The sequence below is a fragment of the Aplysia californica genome, unplaced genomic scaffold, assembly GCF_000002075.1.
Source record: "Aplysia californica isolate F4 #8 unplaced genomic scaffold, AplCal3.0 scaffold00030, whole genome shotgun sequence".
Taxonomy (NCBI): Eukaryota; Metazoa; Mollusca; class Gastropoda; order Aplysiida; family Aplysiidae; genus Aplysia; species Aplysia californica.
In genome coordinates, this window is record NW_004797300.1 from 1,557,185 (window position 1) to 1,577,708 (window position 20,524).

Consider the following 20,524-nt stretch of genomic DNA (forward strand, 5'->3'; position numbering starts at 1 on the left):
ACTGACAAAGATAGGGCATATAACAATATAAATCATGTGCAATGCCTTTTCAAAAGGTAAAATGTAAACAAACTCCTATATATCAGTATGAGCTACAAAAAACTATGCTTACAAAATGTCAGGAGCTACTCAAAAAATGATCCCTTATTCTTGTGCAATACACAAGAAAATTGCCTTGATAAATTTGTTGTGACAAAATTTTGAGCTTGATGTTATTCTGTTAGAAGTGAGAGGGTAAGTGAAATGTTGTCTCCACTGGAATGAAAACTTGTCTGTTTAATTCTATCCGTATGTCGTGTTTTACTATCGCTTCCATACGACGTGGGCAACTCTGTGCCACCACTTTCCAAAGAGGAAATTTACTACTCGTTAATCTGATCTGTACGCTTTGCATAGCAGTTTGTCAAAATGATTTTTTGTGAAATACTGAAAATTTCAAAGAGATCTTCGTACTAGAAGTTTTCTAAAATGTGAAGAATACAGCCCCGGGTGTACAAAATGACCTCAGGGCGAACAGATAGGGTTAAAGTTCTAATCTATTAAATATCATTTCACAACAAATTTCAATTTAGATTACTCATGGCAGATAACTGGCTCTAATTTGATCTTTATAACAATCCAAACTGTAAGATGGTAGGAATGGGATGGAGACAAAGTTTTTGTGTGTGTGTATGAGTGTGTGTGTGTGAGTGAGAGAGAGAGAGAGAGAGAGAGAGAGAGAGAGAGAGAGAGAGAGAGAGAGGGAGAGAGAGAGGGAGAGAGGGAGAAGGAGAGATAGAGAGAGAGTATTGTATGTGCAGAACAGAGTGTGTCAGAGGGTGTGTGGGCATGAGCACCCAATTTGTGCACACTGTAAGCATACACACTACATTCACAATCAAATCAAAATGCATAATAATCTAATATATACATGTCTTTACAAATCCAGAGGATTATATTTAAGTTAAAGTTCCATAAGGCACAAAGTGTAGCAATTCTTCAACATGCTACAGACACAAACACACACTCATCGTCAAGAACTGCGGTGCCATCCTTCGTATCACAGAATATCACAGCATTTTTGATCAGAAAAATATAACTGGACACCACATCCACTTTCAATCTTCTGCGTATTTATTTGCAAGATTCAGGTCATCTCAGAGTATGTTCTCCTCTGTTTTTTGGGGACTACTCTTCACTTTTGCCTTCCTTTTTTTATATATGCAGGATCATAACTATACAAAAAAAATTCAATGTGCACATGTCAGGATAAGTCATTATGTCACATATATAACTGCACAATCTGTCACTGTCATGTTTCCCAACTTTCTGTTGTGCAAGTCCTATACAACTGACAAGAGCAGATGAGATCCTCTCTGAGATCCTGAAAAAAATTAAAGCATATTCCTAGACACTTGGCTGACTGACAGCAGACAACTCAATAGCTTACCACCATCAACATGCATATTTACCCAAAGTACACTGCACACATAAGTATGTAAATAGAATATTACTCAGACTTCAAGATACCGTTACGTTTCATATTAATCTTTTAACCCCAACCCCCTACTCTCTTGCCCTAAACATACTCCTGGACAGCATACGAAATAAACAAGACTGGTTCATGCATACAAATTCAGACATGAAAAATCAAATTCATTCAACCAACATTCGTTTCTCCCTCTTTGACTATTCAAAGATTTATTTGCAAACTAACTCAGTCGAGCGAGTGAACATGTTCATGAAACCCAAACTTGTAGTATAACTCCCCATAAAGTGTGTTTGAGGGACAGAACATTTTTTGGTCAAGGTCTGAGCTTTCCCCATTCACAGAGTTTTAGCAGTGGAGACTTGTGCAGGTTTTTACATAGCAAAGGAGACATTAGTCTATTATCTCCTTCTCTCAAACTCTTTGTGGATCCATTCAGAGTCTTCATAGAAATGTGGTTCTCCCAGTTTTAATGCTGTTCTTTTGTAGAAATAGTAATAGAAGACTGCAGCTGGAACAAAAAAAGAAGAAAAGGTCAAATGAGGTGAACATTTAATGATTTACTTTTTATATATCTTTTGAACTCACATAATATAAGGTAATTCTCGTTTACATTATATCACTGCAGTTGCAAAAAAAATTTAGTGACATCAAAGTTTTTCAACTCACCCTGAAAAGCCGGGTCAGAGTTAAGCATTTTTTGTACAAAAACCATAATATGCAAGAGGCAGAGCATTTTCTGCCATAGATAAAATACACAACAAACTTACCAAACATTACTTCTTTCTCCATTTTAAAATTTTATTGCAAATGCTTAAATGTATTATTTCTTATTGTTAAAGACAACGTTACATCATTGTCTTTATTTCTTATTTTCTAATAAAACTGAAATGAAAAGCTTTCTTATATTTGAGTGTTTGTTTACATAAAACGTCTTTTTAGATAAGGATAGAAAACAGCACAAGGCTGCCTATCAACTTTTCAGACCTATAAAGTCCAGCCAGGCTTTAGTACTTGCAAAAACCAAGCTGTAGGTATTCCTGAAAACCAGATAAACAATGATGGGCATTACCAATTACACATAAAAACTTACCTATTCTCTGAAAGGCAAACAAAACCTGGTAGCCAGTGTTATCCCAGATGTAGAACTTCACATCTCCCCACCGCAAATGCTGCAGAAAAGGCAAAAGACATAATTATGACTTTCACCAGCTCACAAATATTATTAGAAATATACACAGATCTATTTAAACCTCTCTGTTTGTATGAATTTTATGTCTCAAACAAGGCAATGCCCATTATTTAGAAGAGGCTGGATCTATAACTGTCGAAATTACTGTATTAACAAATTCCTATTGGGTTCTCCTTTGATATCTTTTTGACAGTATATGTCCTTTCAACTACCCCACCATACCAGCAGTAGTGGTGTAATGGATAAGCCTTGCCTATCTTTGCCTTGTTTATAAAAGATGTGAGTGTGGCTCCCATAATAGGAAGTTTATTTTGTTCACTATCTGTCTTCCTGATGGGATATCATACATCACTCAGTCTGGATAGGCCCCGACAAACTGGGTTGAAGCAGTTAGTCTTCTAAAAGATTTAACTCCTATCTGCCCCATAACGGCATGGCCCATGTTGATTCCATTTCCTCCATTTCGGCCAGAACGACACAGAGCATGTCGCTTTCACCTCCCCTAATTAAATACACGTTTTCGTTCAGTCTTTCAAATCCATGTTTATAATACTGGTCAAGAAAAAAATAGACATGATCAGGCTTCCCACTCATGATGAAGAAAATATTTCTAGTTTTTTTCCCAGTTTTCACCTGGATTTTGTAACCATGGTCCATGTGATTATAAAAAAAATATGACAGAACTATGAAGAAGAAACAGAAAGAGATACATGCAAGAGAAATTTTTTTAACATGGCCACAGACAGTCCCTTTTACAGGGGTGTCAAGGACTGGAGTTTTAGGATACGTGTAAAGGTGCAATGAAAAAGGTCTCGGCAGACTCATCATTGTTAACTGTTAAATTTTTTTAAAAAAGAGGGAGGGGGGAGGGGAGGGTGCTTATTTGCTGTTAGTTTGACTATAGCAAAAACATAAGAAACCAAAGGGATACATCACAAGCCTTTGACCCTGATTGAGCATCACCACAAAATATGCTGTGCACCGTAGCTGATTTTTTCAAGTTTCAAACTAGATCGTTTTTTCCCCCCATGTTCTTTCATTTCCTAGGCCATCATCAACAGCGCAAAGGAGCAGGAATTTTTTAACACAAAGGTGCAGGAATTTTTTAACACATTGTCAAACTTATGTTGGTCTTACTACTAGCTAATGTTTATCTAAAGGCAAAGTGTTACTAAGCAACTACCAGGGCTCTGTTTTCAGAGCATGAGTTAGACAGCTGCACATAACTTAAAGACCGTTTTCCTAACTTGTACACTGGGAAGGTGGGGATGGGTAGTGGCAGCTGAATGGCAAATAAATTTTAAAAAATTGGAGTCAGGGGTGGGATGCTATGATCATACTTTCGTAAAGCTGAAAATAAAACAAAAAGTTTAAAACCTTAACAATTTCGACAAATTCATAATGATGGGCAGCTCTTTCATTTCCTGACTTTCTCCCGTATATTTTCATTTCCATTCATTTTTATGGTGTTTTCGCGACCGGGAATTCTAAAAATGAAATTCCTAGCCTCTTCCCCGCTTTCCTGGTTGTGTGGAAACCCTGCATAATGATACTTCCTTTCTTTGTGAGTATTCAAAGCTGGAAGGCATATTTTTTAAGTAGCAGCATGTTTTATCAGCGACAATTTTGCATATATAGACATGAACAACATGATTTACACATTTCTTTACCATTGTCCACACATGGAGGGCCACACACAAAGAGAAGTAGATAAACGTGATGGATATGGCAACCTTGAATTTTGAAACCAGGATGCTAATCAAGCCAGCTTGGAATATAAATGTTGAGAAGAACAGCAAGAAGATGATGATGACTGCAAAAACCAGACAGAAGTCCTGAATCCTGAAAGACAAAATATAAACACAAAATTGTAACATTCTAAAAAATTTAAGCCTTCAAGAATGTTTTTGTTTACTTTCTCTATTTGATCACACATTTGACAGATGTTTGTTCATATATATATATATATACAAATGAATCATACATCAATTTCACCACACATATATCGAACAACATACGCTGATAAGGTGGTGCACATACATTATATGTCATCAGATTATAACTTATTATAAGACACATCAACTTTAAAATGGCAAGCACCATCACTTAGAAGTCGCCCACAGGGGGGCAGGGGTGGGAGAGAAAATGACTGACTACTGACTGTGACCTCATTGGAAAAGGACTTCTATAGACAAGACAGGTTAAAAATATAGGAAAAACTCAAGGGTGTCTCACTAGCACAGGTAAGGAAGCTGTTATGGTAAGGTAACCCTACGCAGGTGCAACTGTAAATATAAAGTCGCATATCTAACGCATTAAATTCGGGTTAATTACAGTACAATACTGAGCATGGACAAAACAGTGCAAAACTTTTTAGGAAATGTCTTTCTAGGGACTCAGCTGCTCCTAACCTAAGTGTAACTTGATTCAGGCACACATATAATATATGTATTGTTTGTTTGTAAAGGTGTGAAAGCATGGCGCATTAATTTCGGGTTAATTACAGTACGATACTGAGCATGGACAAAACAGTGCAAAACTTTTTAGGAAATTTCTTTCCAGGGACTCAGCTGCTCCTAACCTAAGTGTAACTTGATTCAGGCACACATATAATATATGTATTGTTTGTTTGTAAAGGTGTGAAAGCAAACAGGGAATCAAGGGATGATTAGAAACATATATAAGTTTTATATATAAATGCCTGTGTTATGCGTATGGCCCTCCCCACATACGGCCCTCTAAAGTAGGCCCTATAGGGATTTAGATCTAATTAAGCTCAGCTGGACCGCGTCACTTTATCGATCCATATCTTTCATTGAAAAAAGGTCTGCGTCTATGCCCTTTATATAGCTGCGTGCTTCCCAATCGAAGTAGGTCAGCCCTATAGGGCCTGCGTGCTTCCCGGGTAGCCTGGCTCACACCCTTTATAAAGGGCCTGCGCGCTTCCAGGGTTAAGTTTGTCCACTTGTGGTGTTCGGTTCGATAGTTTATGAGCCGCCTACAAAGCCTAACTTGTTTTATGTAAGGTGGAGGGCCGTACACATAGCCTCGATGCTATGAGTACGGGAGGGCCGTATGCATAGCCATTTCCTTATAATATAAAATAAGTGAAATAGATAGAGAAGGCGGCATTTATAGTTTTAACCCTCGTCCTGCGGGGGCCGGGTTTATGTCATCCAATAAGCCTATTTCGACACCTCGCCTTTGTTCCGGTCCCGTGTCAGTCTGGCCCCTGGCTCAGGGCATGCGCGCCAAGCACCATCTCCGTTCAATTCGGGTCCTGCGTTGGACCCGCATTCACGCACCTCAAGTGTGTGTGCGTCAGACTGCTTGAATTTGTGTGCATTTGTGGCCTACTTCTCAAACTGCTTGCGTTGGTTCATAATCAAGGCCTACGTCTCATTCAAAACACACCAAGTTGGTAGCGCTAGATGTTCATCTAATGAAATTACAAATTGACCCACTTAGACATGAGGAGCTCGAAAGGATAGTCAGGAAACAACACTTCCATTTTTCTATACAAAATCTTTCAAATGAGCTTGATTTTGTATGAAATGATACTACCTGATAAAACATAAGCTTCTTGTTTGATAGTTTTGAAAACCATTGTGCAGGTAAAAAGAACAATTTGAGTGCAAAACATTCGGAAATTGACCTATATTATCCCCTTTCGAACCCAAAATAATTAATTTATTATAACAACATGAGCGTCTAAAAAGGTTATTCGAATGGGCGTAACTACTTGTAATGTCTCATCAGCTTATAAATTGCAGGGGGTTATTCATGTGTTTGTAATGCACTTCATAAATAGAAAGCTCTATATAAAAGAAAGAGCGTTATAATTTTAATCATTGATTAACACACTCCCACGGTATTCACAGCGAAAACACAGTCGCTTTCCAAATTGTCCATGAAATTTGTCCATAAAAAAATTGTGTCTAAATACAGTTTGCAGCTTCTTTAACTCACTCACTGCCGTTGCCGCACCTGTGTGTCAGTCAAGAGGCGATGACCGCTCACCGTCGCTACCGCACTCGCCGGTCGCGTATTTTCCTCTTTATTTCTACTAATTGCTGACGCACATGCGGAAACGGCATAGCACAATTACTAGAGTAACATCCCTTTGACAACTCAGGGCAGTTTCACTTTACTAAAATAAAATGATTTCCCTTGAAGTTCTGCATACTTTTGGAACGAGAGTTCACTTAGTCCTATTTCTGGGTTTTGTTTTGAACGTTGGGTGACCAAAGTCAGCAAAACGCTCATGCCAATATGAATTGATGAGAACGGCTCATAATTTTAGAGATTCTGAATCCATTATGATTCAATGAACTCAGACTCAGATGATGAAGCGCATGAAATAAGGGTAGTGATGGTAAAGCAATGCCAATGAAAATTTAATTTTTCGCTTTTTAGCCCTTTTTATTTGGTACCTCTAAGAAAGAATTTTAATTATTTATAATAAGAATTTTATGCTTCTTGAATTTTAAGAACCGGAATAAAAAAGTTATTGGGTTGTAAAGTCACAGTAAAGGTCTGCAAAATGTATGACCCACATATATATTCTTTCTGTTCTGTAAAGCCCAGCACCTCCTACTGAAACAGGCCAATATTAATAAATCTAACACAAATAAGTACAGAGTAACTGGATTTTGAAAAAGGTAAAATAAAAGCTGGCAGGCAGCGGCTTTTTCTGATCTGAGGCGCCGGCAGCGAGTGAGTTAATCTTCTGAACTTCAAAATACTAAAAGAAACCCTCAAAAACCCTTTTATTGATGCCAATGTCAATGGAGAAATTTGGTATAAAATGTCATAACATAAAAATATGAAAAGTTCATCACTGACAAACTTTCCACAACAATAAATCAGAATTTGAGATCATACAAAGTTTTGGATGCTGGTCGTCACAGTGCACCGCTGTTTTTAAGCTTTAGACAAGTTGTAAGTCTGTCGTGTCTTCCTTGAAAGCACACCCCAATGACCACTCGCCTATGTGTCAGCAACATTAGCTGTCATAACATTATTGTGAGCCTGAGCTCTAAACATTACATTGTCTATTGTTAATTATTTTAAGAATACACTTACACAAAGAGCACCAGCATTATGACATTTTGAAAGCGCAACAGCTCAGTAAAGGAATTCATAAAAATGTCAACAATCAGGAGCAAATATTGCAGAAGCAATATTGGTCTGTAGCGACTGACGAGCATCATCTTGGCGGCTTAAACTATAAACCTTCTTGACTCGTAATTCTGGTTTTTAAATCTCTCGTACTTTCTTTAGTCAAGGAGATGAACTGCTGGATGGAGTGGTCTTCTCAATAACAAGACCAAAAATCAATGCAGAGCACCATCCAGCTAAAGAATTAAGTAATTTATCATTCACACATCGTGATCATATATCCGTTATCGGCGAGAAACATGGGATGAAGAAATTTGTAGGGACTAAATAAAGCTAGCTGTTCGATTCAAACATGTATACTCATGTCGCCATTATGTTTACTATCGCTACGACTTGAAAAGGCTGGAGTGAAATTAGTTTCGCATGGACAAGAAATTTGAAAAATCTCATGAATATTAATTACACGCTGACTAAATTATACATTTTATACTAAATTGACAATGAAGTCCATTAGGTAATAGATAGGAGCGCAATATCTTTGTTTCTCGTTGTAAAATTATGATGCGAAAATAAATCAGTGTCAAACTCCTCATTCAACCCGTTGCCCGTTGAATGCACTTCCGTTTTCAGTTTTCCAAAGTCGAGGAAGCGCGAACATAAACATTGAGTCCGAAATGAGGCATTAAAATTATTATGCTGCTAGTCAATCGTTGTCTTCCGCCATGTAAGTACAAAATTAAATGCCCGTTCGCTCTTACATTGTTTGAATAGCCCAGCAAGGTGTCGATGCTATGCCTAGACATGAATCTTGATTTTTGTTAGCACTCCTTTGCTCATTGCTATGGACGCCACACCCCCAAATAACAGACTGAGACAGTGGTCTAGTCTGAAAAAATATAGATCTAGATTCTAGATCTAGATGTAAATACCATGATACTGCAATGGGGCGAAAAGCGTGCACGCTCTCGAAACTTATCGGCGTGCACCTGGTGAGATGCGGGATGCGGGTAGTGCAGCTCATTGTTCCATTGATTGTTAACTCACTCACTGCCAGTCAGGCATTTCTCGGCAGGGTAAATGAGGAATGCCAGGCTTTCGGGACCTTTTTCAAAACCTCACTGTGAGCTTATGGTAAATTTTTACTTTCACTCCCGCACACAGATGCACTGTTTCAGGGGTCAAACTGCTGTACTGTTTGCTGCAGATCACACGCCACTAAAACTGTCGCAAATCAATTATTTTCAAGACAATTTCAAATCTAACTGTAAAATATCAAATTATGGGTGTAAAAACAGGGGGGCATGCCCCCCTGTAACCCCCCAGATTTTCTTTTACCCCAGTGGGGCAGGCCCCCCTGGAACCCCCCGATTGGTCCAAAGCATGTCTATAGTCTATCTCGGTTAAAAACAATCAAATATTTCAAAAACCATTAATTTGCGACGGAAATGAAGTTGATATTCGTGTTCAGCGCATCAATATTTAGTAGAAAATAGACAACTGGTAGCTGAGTGTGAGACGGGAGGGAAAGTAAAAAAATACCGAGCTTATTATTTTGTGTACAGCATTGAACTTTTCCACAAACATTGACATTGAAACATACTCAACAAATCAAAAAAAAATTTTGTGACCTTTATCGTGTGAAATTTTATGAGTTTGTGAATATGTGGCAAAATCGAGAAAAAAACCTTTTACATAACATTTGTGTGCTCGGTACATTCTGTCGATATGCATGCCTTTATATCTTTGTCTCTGCAAGAAATAGATGTTGTATCAACTGACAAATGTTGAAGTCACTATGAAAAGATTTTTCTGACAAATTTGAGCATCAACATCAGGGTGTGTGGTTGCAGGACGGGGCATGGACACCGGGGGAGGGGTGCCACTATTTGAAGTTTGTTGTGTAGACCAAGGACTAGGAGGGTCTATATCAGCTGTATTCCTATGATTTGGGGTCTAAATCTACGTTGTGTGATCTTTGACGTTTGCGTGACGGTCTGAACTGGGACCGGGAAGCATCGGATCATTGGTCTGAGCACGGGGAACTCCCGATTTTAAATCTAGATCTAAGCCTAGATCTAGATCTAGCACAAATTTCATCTTCACTTGTGTCCGCACCTCTCCTATTTCCTTTCCTATACTCAGGGCTTGAATTAGGTGTTCAAGAGGGCAGGGAAAAATTGCCTAGGTATGGCCTAAAAATCAGAGGGCATCGAGGCAATTTGCTAGGGCACCAAGGCAAAATTCACAGGGGATGATTTTGTTGATTTAAAGTTGGTAATACTGGGTCATGCATCACAGCGTTTATAACAATACAATTTATTCTTACTCTCTACAAAAGTATAAAGTTATTGGAACATTATAAAATTTGTAAAATTATGAATGAAAAGTAAGTAGAATCTAAATCACAGTAAAATCACATCAAAACAAAAGCACTAAAAGTCACAGTTTTAAATCAGACGATCACGATTGCATCTGACATAAATGCCTTTATGACTACCCCTCATTGATTGGATTAAAATGCATAATGTGTATGACTGTTGGAAATAGGGCACAATAGAAAACAGTGAATGATTTGACCAATTAGGTAAGACATTGATCATTAATGAGATTCAAACAGAGTGGTTTTCAGGAGGTGTAATGATAAAATGAAAACAAATTTTGAACTTGCATGTAAGAAAATGAGGAGTGAAAACAACTTATGAACTTGTACGGAAAAAAAGAATGAATAACTTAAAACAGTTGTTAAACAGTTTTATGAGGTTTTATGACTATGATAAGTGAAAACAAGTTTTGAAAATATGTCTTAAAGTATGTTGTATAAAAAAGACCTAAACAATCAGCATGTCATATGACTTAATGACTGGATCAGAATATTGAAAATATGTTTGGCACACACAATATATAGAAAAAGACTGGCATACTGAGGTTTGGTTATCATTGGTGTGAGTGTGTTTGCACTAGCCTTGACAAAATTGACACAATTGTCAAGCTGAGCAGTGTCTGACTGAAGTTTTGATGAGATTTCAGACAACTCTGACAGGATGTCTTCATACCCCCCCCCCCCCCCCCTTCCTCACGTGTATCTTAAAAATTAAAAAAATAAATAATTTCTCCCTATTCCGGAGTCCCATACTTCGCAGCGTTCAGACTTTGAATGAACTTTGGTGACCCCAACAGCCGGTGCTCACACGATGCCGTATCTTGTGATGTAGGTTCAATGACCGGTCACGATGGCGAACCCGACAAGACGTTTGTACATTGTATAACTTTCTTTTCTTTTTTTTTCCACAAGTGACAGCACAGGACAAATTATATTGATTTATTTTCATGGCGTCACGTTTAAAAAAATTAAAAACAAGGGCACGGCAAAAATTGCCGCGGTTGACCCTGTGATTTTAAGGGCATTGCGGCAAATTGCAAAGGCACCAAGGCAAATTGCCGTGGTGCCGCGGTCTATTTCAAGCCCTGTATACTCATTATCAACTCTGTATGATGGTTCATCATCACTATCATCTGCTAAAAGATCTAAATCTGACCCGTTATTGACGAATGGGTCCATCAATTCAAATGTTCCGACCTCGTTGAGACGCCGTCGCCATCGTAACTGAGCGTTAGTAATTCTTAGTTCGTTCTATTATACTAGCTGGGCCCCCTTTCAATGAAAGGAATGATTGGAGCATTAACGTCAACTGAAAGTCATTGGCCTACTAGGTTTATACTCTACTGGAATGGAGCAATAAATCTTGAGAGTTGCAAAAAAATTAGAAGATAAAATTAATTGTACAGTCAAACCTGTATAAGACGGCCACCCATTGTCAAGGAGAAAAGTGGCCGTATAAGACAGGTGGCTGTCTTAAGCAGGACGGATCAAAATGAACAAAACAAATTATACAATCTGAGGTCCCAATCGAAAGTAACCGCATTGTTGTTTTTGTTGTTGTTGGTGGTGGTGATGGTGGTTTCAAGTATTTTGTTTGTAATTTTTATTTTGTTGCTGTTTATGCACAAGGGTGACAATAAAACGAAATGTATCAGACGAGGAAGACCGAGTGCCATGTTAAAACAAACACATGGATCGCCACCACTCGGAGAACGAGCGACGATTCTGTCACAAGTTCATGTTGACGTCCATTGCTACTTTGTTACAAACTGGGTAAACAGTGACCACTCATCTCACTTACTATTTGTGTATGGGTTCTGGGCGGGGCTTATGGGTAATGAGGGATCACACGCTTACCTCACCAGCAGTTGAAAATTGGTAGCTGTTGGTCAACAGTGGGAGGGGCCTACGCAACATGACCGGTTGAAGGGACTACCTAACAACAACGACAGGTGATTGAATTGTGACGGTTCGCCCACAACACCAGGGGCCTATGCACAATTTATGACAAAACGTAATGGAGTCACTAAGGTAGCCGTCTAAGACAGGTGTAATTGCTTAGTGTGATAGGGGTTGTGTGTTAAAATATGGTGGCCGCGGCCGCGTTTAACAGGTGCCCGTTTTACACAGTTAAATTATATAGAAAAAAGGCAAGGGGGGAAATGGAAAGTGGCCGTCTTTAAATAGAGGTGGCCGTTAGGGCAGGTTTTACTGTATTTTTAAAACGAGTCACAGTCCACAGTAGATTTATGGCAATGGTCTTACCTTCCTGTCTGATAGTGTTAAGTTTTTTTGTCTTGTCACAGCAGTTATTTACTAAATCACAGAACAGCCAGTTACCAGCATTTAAACACTCTTAATTACCCATGAATTTATATATTGTACCACTGTTTGTCTACAATAACAAAGCAGTGATGAAATTGTTATGTTTATACAATGAAAACAACTGATACAGTTCATTATAATGGCTTAGGTGACATCACCCACCGCCAGTAATTTTGATAGTATGTATTTCTGTGCCTTCCATTCTCTGAAAATGGTTGTAATGCCGTGGTGTTTGAGTAGAAAGTGATCGGACCATTTACTCTGTTGTAGGAAAGTACTTTCTGTCAGTACCAGTAGTAGCTGACTCACAAGTGTTTTCAATAGTTTCTTCTTGGTAGATTACCTTGTATTTTTTTTTTTTTTATGGAGTCTCTACCCCTGTAGATGAACTGTTGATTAAAACAAATTTTTTATTTGTTTGGGAGGAGATTTATCTGATCTACCCTATCACAAATAATAATTTATAATTAAAAATAGAATTTGGTGCAATACATGCTTGTACTTGTCTTATTTATTTTGTTTTGAAACTCATAGCTTTCGTGAGAGTTTACTTTTCTGTCATTCTCATTCTATTGTATTGCTTCAGAACAATTATTATTGTTTACCTGACTTTGAAAAAATTCTGTTTGTTCACAGAGTGTTTCGTAACTTTAAAGGGATTTTGATTTCTGCAACAAAATGAGTGAATTCACAATTCACCACCATGTCAGTGAGCTGATGACTTTATTAGGGTGAGTGTTGCTTTACACATTTCTTGATTATGTGTAGAAGTATTAATTGATCCGAATCAATATTACATTACATCTCTGTGAGGTGATACTCACTTTGCAGTAACTGATGTTGTAGACGTTCAACAGAGTTTTGTTCGAGGCTTACAAATTCATGAAAGGAGCTGTAAGGGATACAATTCCTTACCTCCCGTCGGTCATGTCCTGTTGGCTGATTTACCAATTCACTCGCAAAGGAAGTCCTATCTTTTTAGCTTTTTTGATATTGGCCTGACTATGATGTATCCATTTATGTATTTTTGAGAGAGCGAAATGCTCGCAGCTAAAGGGATTTTTAAAAAACAACAACAACAACATGTATTTTTGAGAATTGCATTGTGTATATTATTTTATTATGTATTTTTATGTGCTCATTTCGTAACAATGTGTAAGCATGTGCGTGTGATAAGCAAGTAGATGTGTGTTTGGCGTGCATGTGTGTGCACATGTGTGATAAGCAAGTAGATGTGTGTTTGGCATGCATGTGTGTGCACATGTGTGTGCGTGAGTGTGTGCATGTATGTGTGTAGCGTTCATTAATATTGTTCGTACATGCATTTATGTAAAGCGTCTAGAGCTGTGTTTACACAGGAGTGGGCACTATAGAAATGATCTTCATTATCATTATTATTATTATCATTATCATTATTATAATGGAGCTCTTAGATTTACTTGTGGTCGGAACGGCTTTGGTATTGAAAATGCTATCATATATTACCTGTTGCCCACTGTTCCAAGAAAGATTTGAAAATAAAAGACAAAATTACCGCAATGAATGATGTTAGGTTCAGCCAACTTATTTAGTTGTTTTATTTTCTAAAAGAATAATTCAACAAGTAAACTATTCTAAGTGTCCTCTCTATCTCTCTCTCTCTCTCTCTCTCTCTCTCTCTCTCTCTCTCTCTCTCTCTCTCTCTCAGGAATATGCTCTGATTGGCCTGAATTACTCTTTTTTTTTTGTGTGTGTTTAAAAAAATTTTTTTATTCTGTGCTTTTCAGGGTAAGGTTGTCTGATCCAGTTGGGGAAGAAGTTTACACAGAAAAGTTGCTGAAAAGTAGGACTCCTTACATCACAACTCAGGTAGGTTTTATACTATAAATGTAGTAAATGTTTATTTTTTTATTTTGAAAAATTGATTTCCAATCTCCACCTTTAATAAATGTTTGAAGATGGAGAATTCGCAACTATGAGAAAAGCTGCATTCTCTTTGTGTGAGGGCAGAGAGCTGCTAAATTGATAAATTTTCTTCATTTCTAATAAAGGTGCCAAATCTGCAAGAACAGTCATAAAATTGAACATTAATGATGATGAGCGTAGTATGAAATGAAAGTCGGCTGTAGTTTATCGTATTTTTATTGACTTATATGCTCAATCTGCTCATTGAATGGATATATCACAGCGGGTGGTTCGAGGGTGCCTTGGTAGAGGTCCTACTTCTTTACTTTTCCTCTGTTGTTTTGGTTTGTCGTCTTAATTTTTCCCAGCACTAAATGACCAATAATGTGTGGAAGTTCTCTTTACTCAAACAAACAAACAGGTTGTTACAGGGTGCCACTATAAGTTGCTCTGTTTTTACTCTTCCATCTGGGGTTGGGGTTTTTTTTTTCCCCTGTCTGTTTTGCTCTTTCCTCGGACTAGATAACCATTTTTATGCATATGCATGCCTTTTCTCAAACGAACAAGATTATTAACTTTATTTACATTTTTCATTTAGGTTTCATCCAGTCAAGCGAAGAGGAAGATTGCTGAGTCTTCTCAGACACCCATAGAGTTCCTGGCCAAGTACGATGAACTCAAGGGGAAAAAGTGAGTGTTTTAGTGCTGTTGATACACCAAAGTGGTATTTGCCAAATCTCTGTGTTCTTTTTTTTTTCTTACATGATGGTTTGAATTCAGAAACAAACACTTAGTTTGTTTTTCTCTGAAAAAGTGGAGTAGGCTTTGCTTTATTGAAAAAACTAAGTTTACACCCTGGTTTTGTTGTGTTTTAACTATCTCTCTCTCTTGCCCTTTTTAAATCCCAGTGGAGCATAGGCCATCAACAACATTACCCTAGGGAAGCCTGTCCTGTGCATCCTTTTCTAGCTGTTTCCATGATGTCCCCGCTTTTTAATTTCCGCCTGTACTGCTCACCTTTATGTCATCTTTGGTCTTCCCTTCTTAGTTTTAACTATGTTTATGTAGTTAACATAGAATGTGTTGCCATTGTTGTGAGATATAAGAAATTTTAAGTTTGATTAACAAATTTAGTTAGATAAAATGCTCCCGATATTGCTTATTTTATTACAAGAAATTCTCATATTTTGATATGTTTATGATTTGATATCCTATCTTGAAGACATTTCTGTACTGAAAAAAAAAAGATGGATCGTTGTTTGTTGTTTTAATTTTTTCAGACTGAATTTGTTACTGCTTTTTTGCAAAGATAATGTCATGATGTAGAGGGGGGGGCATCAACATCCTTTTTTTGCAAACTTAATATTGATATCCATTGTTGTGCACTTAGATTGCGAGGTGCATACTTGTGCACACACCTGGTGTAGAGGTAAGGTGTAAGCACAGTACACTGGCCGCTGTAATGTACTGGTTAAACGCTTTGCTGTTGCAAGTCGGAGACCCGAGTTTGATTCCAGAGTGGGGAGAAAATTTTTAATAATAAATAATAATAAATAATAAATAGCATTTGTATAGTGCATATCCCCGCTCAACAGCAGGCTCTATACGCTTTACACTATATTATTACCCCAGCAGACCATAGAACACTCCGAAACATTCTCGGCTTCCCGGGAAGCATACAGTGCAAGCAGCTGATTAAGCGCTCAAACACTAACAAACTGACAAGATCTTTCGCTGTCTATAGCCGGGTACCCATTGCCACCTGGGTGAACTGAGGAAAATTTGTGTAAATTTTATTGAGTATATCAGTCTTTCTTCTGCGATGTATTCCTCTCAGCCTGGATTGGCAAAGTTGGAAGCCTGGGGGTGTAAAAATACCTACATTAAAAAAAGGTTTTTAAACAAAGTAGTATTTTTCAATTAGTGAATGTCACATGTAAGTTACTACTTAAACACGAGTTCAATTTTGATGTTTCAGCGCACGTGACCTGGATCCTTTGGTGTACATGCTCTCCAAGCTGTGTGAGGAGGATCAGGTGTGTTGCTGCTTCTCTGATGTCTTTTATTAAAAATTCTTGGTTTATGTCATCAATTTTAGGTAAATGGTTATATTTCCTGATTTTGTCGCATAGTTCTTTCTTTTGACGTGTGTAAGTCTAATATGCTATTGTTAAAGTTCAAGTCTAGTATTGTTCACCTTTTAGTTTTGTCATTTGGTGGTTTGCGTCATGACTAAATTACTATTTTTCTCTTTTGTTTGATATTTGAAAGGCTTCCGGCGCAAGTTGGAATAGTCAAGGTTGATATACAGGTTTCGTTTCATACATTTTTTTAGATGGGCTGAAGTCTTAAGACATTTCCTGAACAAGAGTAAAATAAAGAAATTCCTTCTTGGTCTGGTCTTTTTGCCAATGCTATAACTTTGATCTTGAGAGGAAGTGAACATTATGTGCCTATTGTTATTCATCTGAACATTTAGTTTTTTTTTATCATATTACATTTGTGTTTCCTAATTGTGAGACAAATGAGAAGGTTTGTATTATGAATTTCAGATTGAGGAAAAATGATACAAATTTTTTGTTTCAGACTAAAGAATTTTTAAAGAAAAATGCTCTTGATAAGGCAAGGAAAGAGGGAATGACCCTGGAGCCCCATAGCAAAGTGACCTCACAGCTGCCAACTTCAGGGGCAAAGCTTACAGAAGAAGAGTTGTCAGAGGTAGGTCAAAGCTATGAAAGTCAGGTGTCTGTGTTTATAGAGAGATTGAATGGAAAATAATGTTGAGATTTACCATTCTTTTCTTTTTGTCCGTCTTTTTCAATTTTCTCAAAACTATAACAAGGAATTGTATTTTAGATGGCATGTAGTAATATTTGATAAACACCTTTTTTATTTCAATAATAGGAGGTGAAAATCCATGTATATGGGAAGTGTTGCAATTGTAGGGGTAGGGGAGTGTTGGCTGTGGTTTAGAGATTGGATGCTTTGACGTGGCATGCAGGAGAACTGAGTTCCATTCTCATATAAGGAGGAATTTTGTTTTGTGTCACGGTCTTTCTGCTGGGATATTGCATTCCTTTCAGCTCATGTTGACCTTTACAAGCACGGTTGAAGCCTGCCTCTTAAATGGTCAAAATTTAATAAATTATGTTGGTGGGGATGTAGAGCCCCTGCATAAAAATAGGGGTTTGGGGGATGTCAATAGTAGCAAAACATTTGATTTTATAATGTTGCCAATTCTGTTTTGACCCTATACGTGGGAAGTCATGTTATGATATGTGAGACATGGTTGTGAAACGAGGCACTCGTTAAAATAATGAAATTGAAGACATCAACATTTTTCGTCTTTATTGGCAATTTTTTTCAATTTTTTTGTTTTGGGGTCAAGGCAGTTTTTGCTCAATTTAAAACACTGTCCTGCATGTGTTTTACTGAAAAATGTTAAGCAAAGGCACAAAAATGTAGATTTGTTGTTTTCAAGGACACTTGATCAACATCTTTCTATTTTTAAAGTTCATTTTACCTCTGACACCACACGACCCGTATCTCCTTCAACTGCAAATATCCTGGATAGATGGGTGGGTTTTTTTTTCACCAAATGGGAGGCAAATGAGCAGGTTTTAAGACTATATCAATAACCCAGTATGCCCAAAAATTTGCAAGTGCCTGATTTCACCATGCTGCGGCACATATGACTATTATATGACTGATCATTATTGTTTTTTTGGAAGAATAACGGCTTGTTATGCGTCTACAACTTTCAGATAAAGGATGCCTTACAGAAGCAAGCCAAGGTGGTAGACACAGCATCTTCTGATTTTCTTAAGAAAGTTTTGAGAGAGAGGCAGGTCACAAGGAAAGGTGAGCAACGCATAAATGTGGAGACCCCTTCTCTGCCATGTATTTCAGGGTGAATCCCGAAAACAGCTTGTAGTTGGGCCATGGATTGGAGCAACTAGCTTTTTTTTCATCTTTTAGGTTTTGGAAGGGGAAAGCAGCAGGTTACGTTATACATTCAGTCTATAATAGAATGAAAGGTTGTTTTTTTCCCCCAGAAATGGTCTTTACTATAATAACAGCAATGTCTGCAGATTTTGAGACAGTTTTTTAGGCTAGCTTTGGTATTATTTTATGTAAACCCGTCCTTTCATAGATATGAAAATGTTTGACAGCTTTGTACTTTTGAGTGTAAAATTGAAAAAAATTCTTTCTTTATCACTTGTAGAGATTTACTTGAGTATACCACAAGTTGAGTGTTCTAGAGTTGAATTCTCTTTAAAATTTCTTTTACTAGCATTTCTGATAGAATTATGTCAAGACTATCAAGTGGTAAAATAGCTAGATTTTGTGGTTGGTGATGATGAATATGACAAGATGTCAGATTGAATAAACTGAAATAATTGTGTTTTTTAACTGCAGTGGTACGTTTTGCCGGTTTGTGTGGGTTACTTATTTGAATGTATTTTGTTTTATTCATTTTCTGTTCAGTGAATATTCCCCAACAACCAGACTGGCTGTTTCAGCGGACACACCTCACTCTGGACTTTATGCCATCAGTGGCCGGTCCGGCTGATGAGGTGAGACTGTCTGTTCTTTTTCTTTTATTGTTCTTTTTTCTCTTTTAATTAAAAAAAAAATTATTTAAAAAAAAATTTTTTAGTTGAAGAGAAGCATATGGTCATGATAATTGTACCGACTAAGGTGTCCTCACAAGAATAATCACAATCAATGGTTGTGAAATCACAAGTCTTCTCCAAAGTATGTTTTGAAATGTCATTAGTAAAGTGCAACAAAAATTCGTTTGCTATTTTTAATTTCACTATCTTTCTGTTGATTGTGATGAGAGTGTGGTTGTATTGCTTGTCATTTTATGTGCTTATTTCCTCCCCAGAACATTATCCCCCTTGGCACGCTGCCAGTGTACTCCCAGGAGCAGGCTGTTCTCTCTGACCTTCTCCTGAATATGGCAGTACGTGCTACCTATGTTTTTTTTGTTGTTGCTTTTCTTGGCATGTGCACAAAGTTTAAATACTATTGGTAAAGACATCACTTTTTTATGCTTCCATGGTCTCATCGGAGATGAATGTTAAATTTGGAGGCCCCGGAAGGGATGTTTAATCCATGCACTTTTTCTTTAATGCCTTTGCAGAATTTTTGTAGTGAGAATATTATCCAAATGAACCAGAGGGCACTTTCTACCTTACTCCAGCGATCCGAATGAAAATCCTCAGTATGTAGTAATATAAATCTAGCAAATGACCTAAAAGAGCTCAGAAGCATAGGTTCAAGGGTCGAGTGCTCAAAAGGGTTAAGTGGAGAATGTTGAAAGGGTTATATCCTTTAGTATTGAATAGAAGTCGAGATATTTACGATTGAAGGAGGTGGAGGTCACCTGGTTTCAGACGTAAAATAAGCGAGAAAATGGCTGCCAAAGTTTGGTGACTTCCATGGCTTGAGAGCCCTTGAAAACTGAAAATTTCTTTTTTGTGGCTTTAACCAAATATTATTATCAGAGCAGACCCCAGAAGGCTCATACACATTCTCAGCTCTCCAGGAAGCATACAGTGCAAGTAGCCTATTAAGCACTCAAGCACTAAAAACTGACTAGATCTTTTGCGGAAGTAATTCAGCCTCTTGTAACTACAGTGATTTATTCAAAAGATATGGAAGAAAACTGTTTGTGAATTTCAGGGACAAGAAGCAAGGTACATCCTGCCGCGTCCTCTCTCAGAAAAGTATGCTGCAAAAGAGTTCCTCATTGATCAAAGTTTGGGTAGGTATCAACTTTATAGAAGTATAGTGCTGCCCCTTTCCTATTAAGCATCTATTGTCCGTATCTCTCCTCCTCCTATTTTGTATTTGCTGCTCCTTTTTAACACTTCTAATTTTCTGCTCTTGTTTTACTCTAATTGCGTTGCAAGTGCCATAAAACTTTTACTAAAACTACAAAGAAAACAAGAAGTATAGTATTTGTATGGATTTTTCTTTTCCTTGTATGAATTTTTCTTTTCCTTGTATGAATTTTCACTCACTGGCATCCTTACAATTTAAGAGTGTTACCGGTGGTTTATACTGCTATTGCTTATCTAACATCCACTGCTGCAACCACGAAAGCCATCACCAGCGCTGCTGTCGTCACAATCACTTCACTGTC

At 37.6% G+C, this 20,524-nt stretch overlaps 2 protein-coding genes across 2 annotated transcripts in view; one reads left to right on the forward strand and one right to left on the reverse strand.

Annotated features, from left to right (window-relative positions):
- Window positions 1–1,092: 1,092 nt before the first annotated feature.
- LOC101859995 (transmembrane protein 138) lies at window positions 1,093–8,168 on the reverse strand. Its single transcript, XM_005091449.3, has 4 exons — window positions 7,746–8,168; window positions 4,331–4,502; window positions 2,562–2,640; window positions 1,093–1,979 (listed from the first exon to the last, which is right to left on the reverse strand). Exons 1-4 carry the CDS (start codon window positions 7,871–7,873, stop codon window positions 1,870–1,872), a joined length of 489 nt encoding a protein of 162 aa, XP_005091506.1. The 5' UTR covers window positions 7,874–8,168; the 3' UTR covers window positions 1,093–1,869.
- Window positions 8,169–8,395: 227 nt separating this feature from the next.
- LOC101859759 (gamma-tubulin complex component 2) overlaps window positions 8,396–20,524 on the forward strand; it is a 33,570-nt gene continuing 21,441 nt past the window's right edge. The window contains exons 1-10 of the mRNA XM_005091448.3: window positions 8,396–8,505; window positions 13,123–13,217; window positions 14,253–14,334; window positions 14,969–15,060; window positions 16,349–16,406; window positions 16,957–17,088; window positions 18,135–18,231; window positions 18,859–18,947; window positions 19,262–19,339; window positions 20,062–20,143. Coding sequence (XP_005091505.1) covers window positions 13,165–13,217; window positions 14,253–14,334; window positions 14,969–15,060; window positions 16,349–16,406; window positions 16,957–17,088; window positions 18,135–18,231; window positions 18,859–18,947; window positions 19,262–19,339; window positions 20,062–20,143 — 763 coding nt within the window. The 5' untranslated portion in view covers window positions 8,396–8,505; window positions 13,123–13,164. The remainder of the gene's footprint in view (window positions 8,506–13,122; window positions 13,218–14,252; window positions 14,335–14,968; window positions 15,061–16,348; window positions 16,407–16,956; window positions 17,089–18,134; window positions 18,232–18,858; window positions 18,948–19,261; window positions 19,340–20,061; window positions 20,144–20,524) is intronic.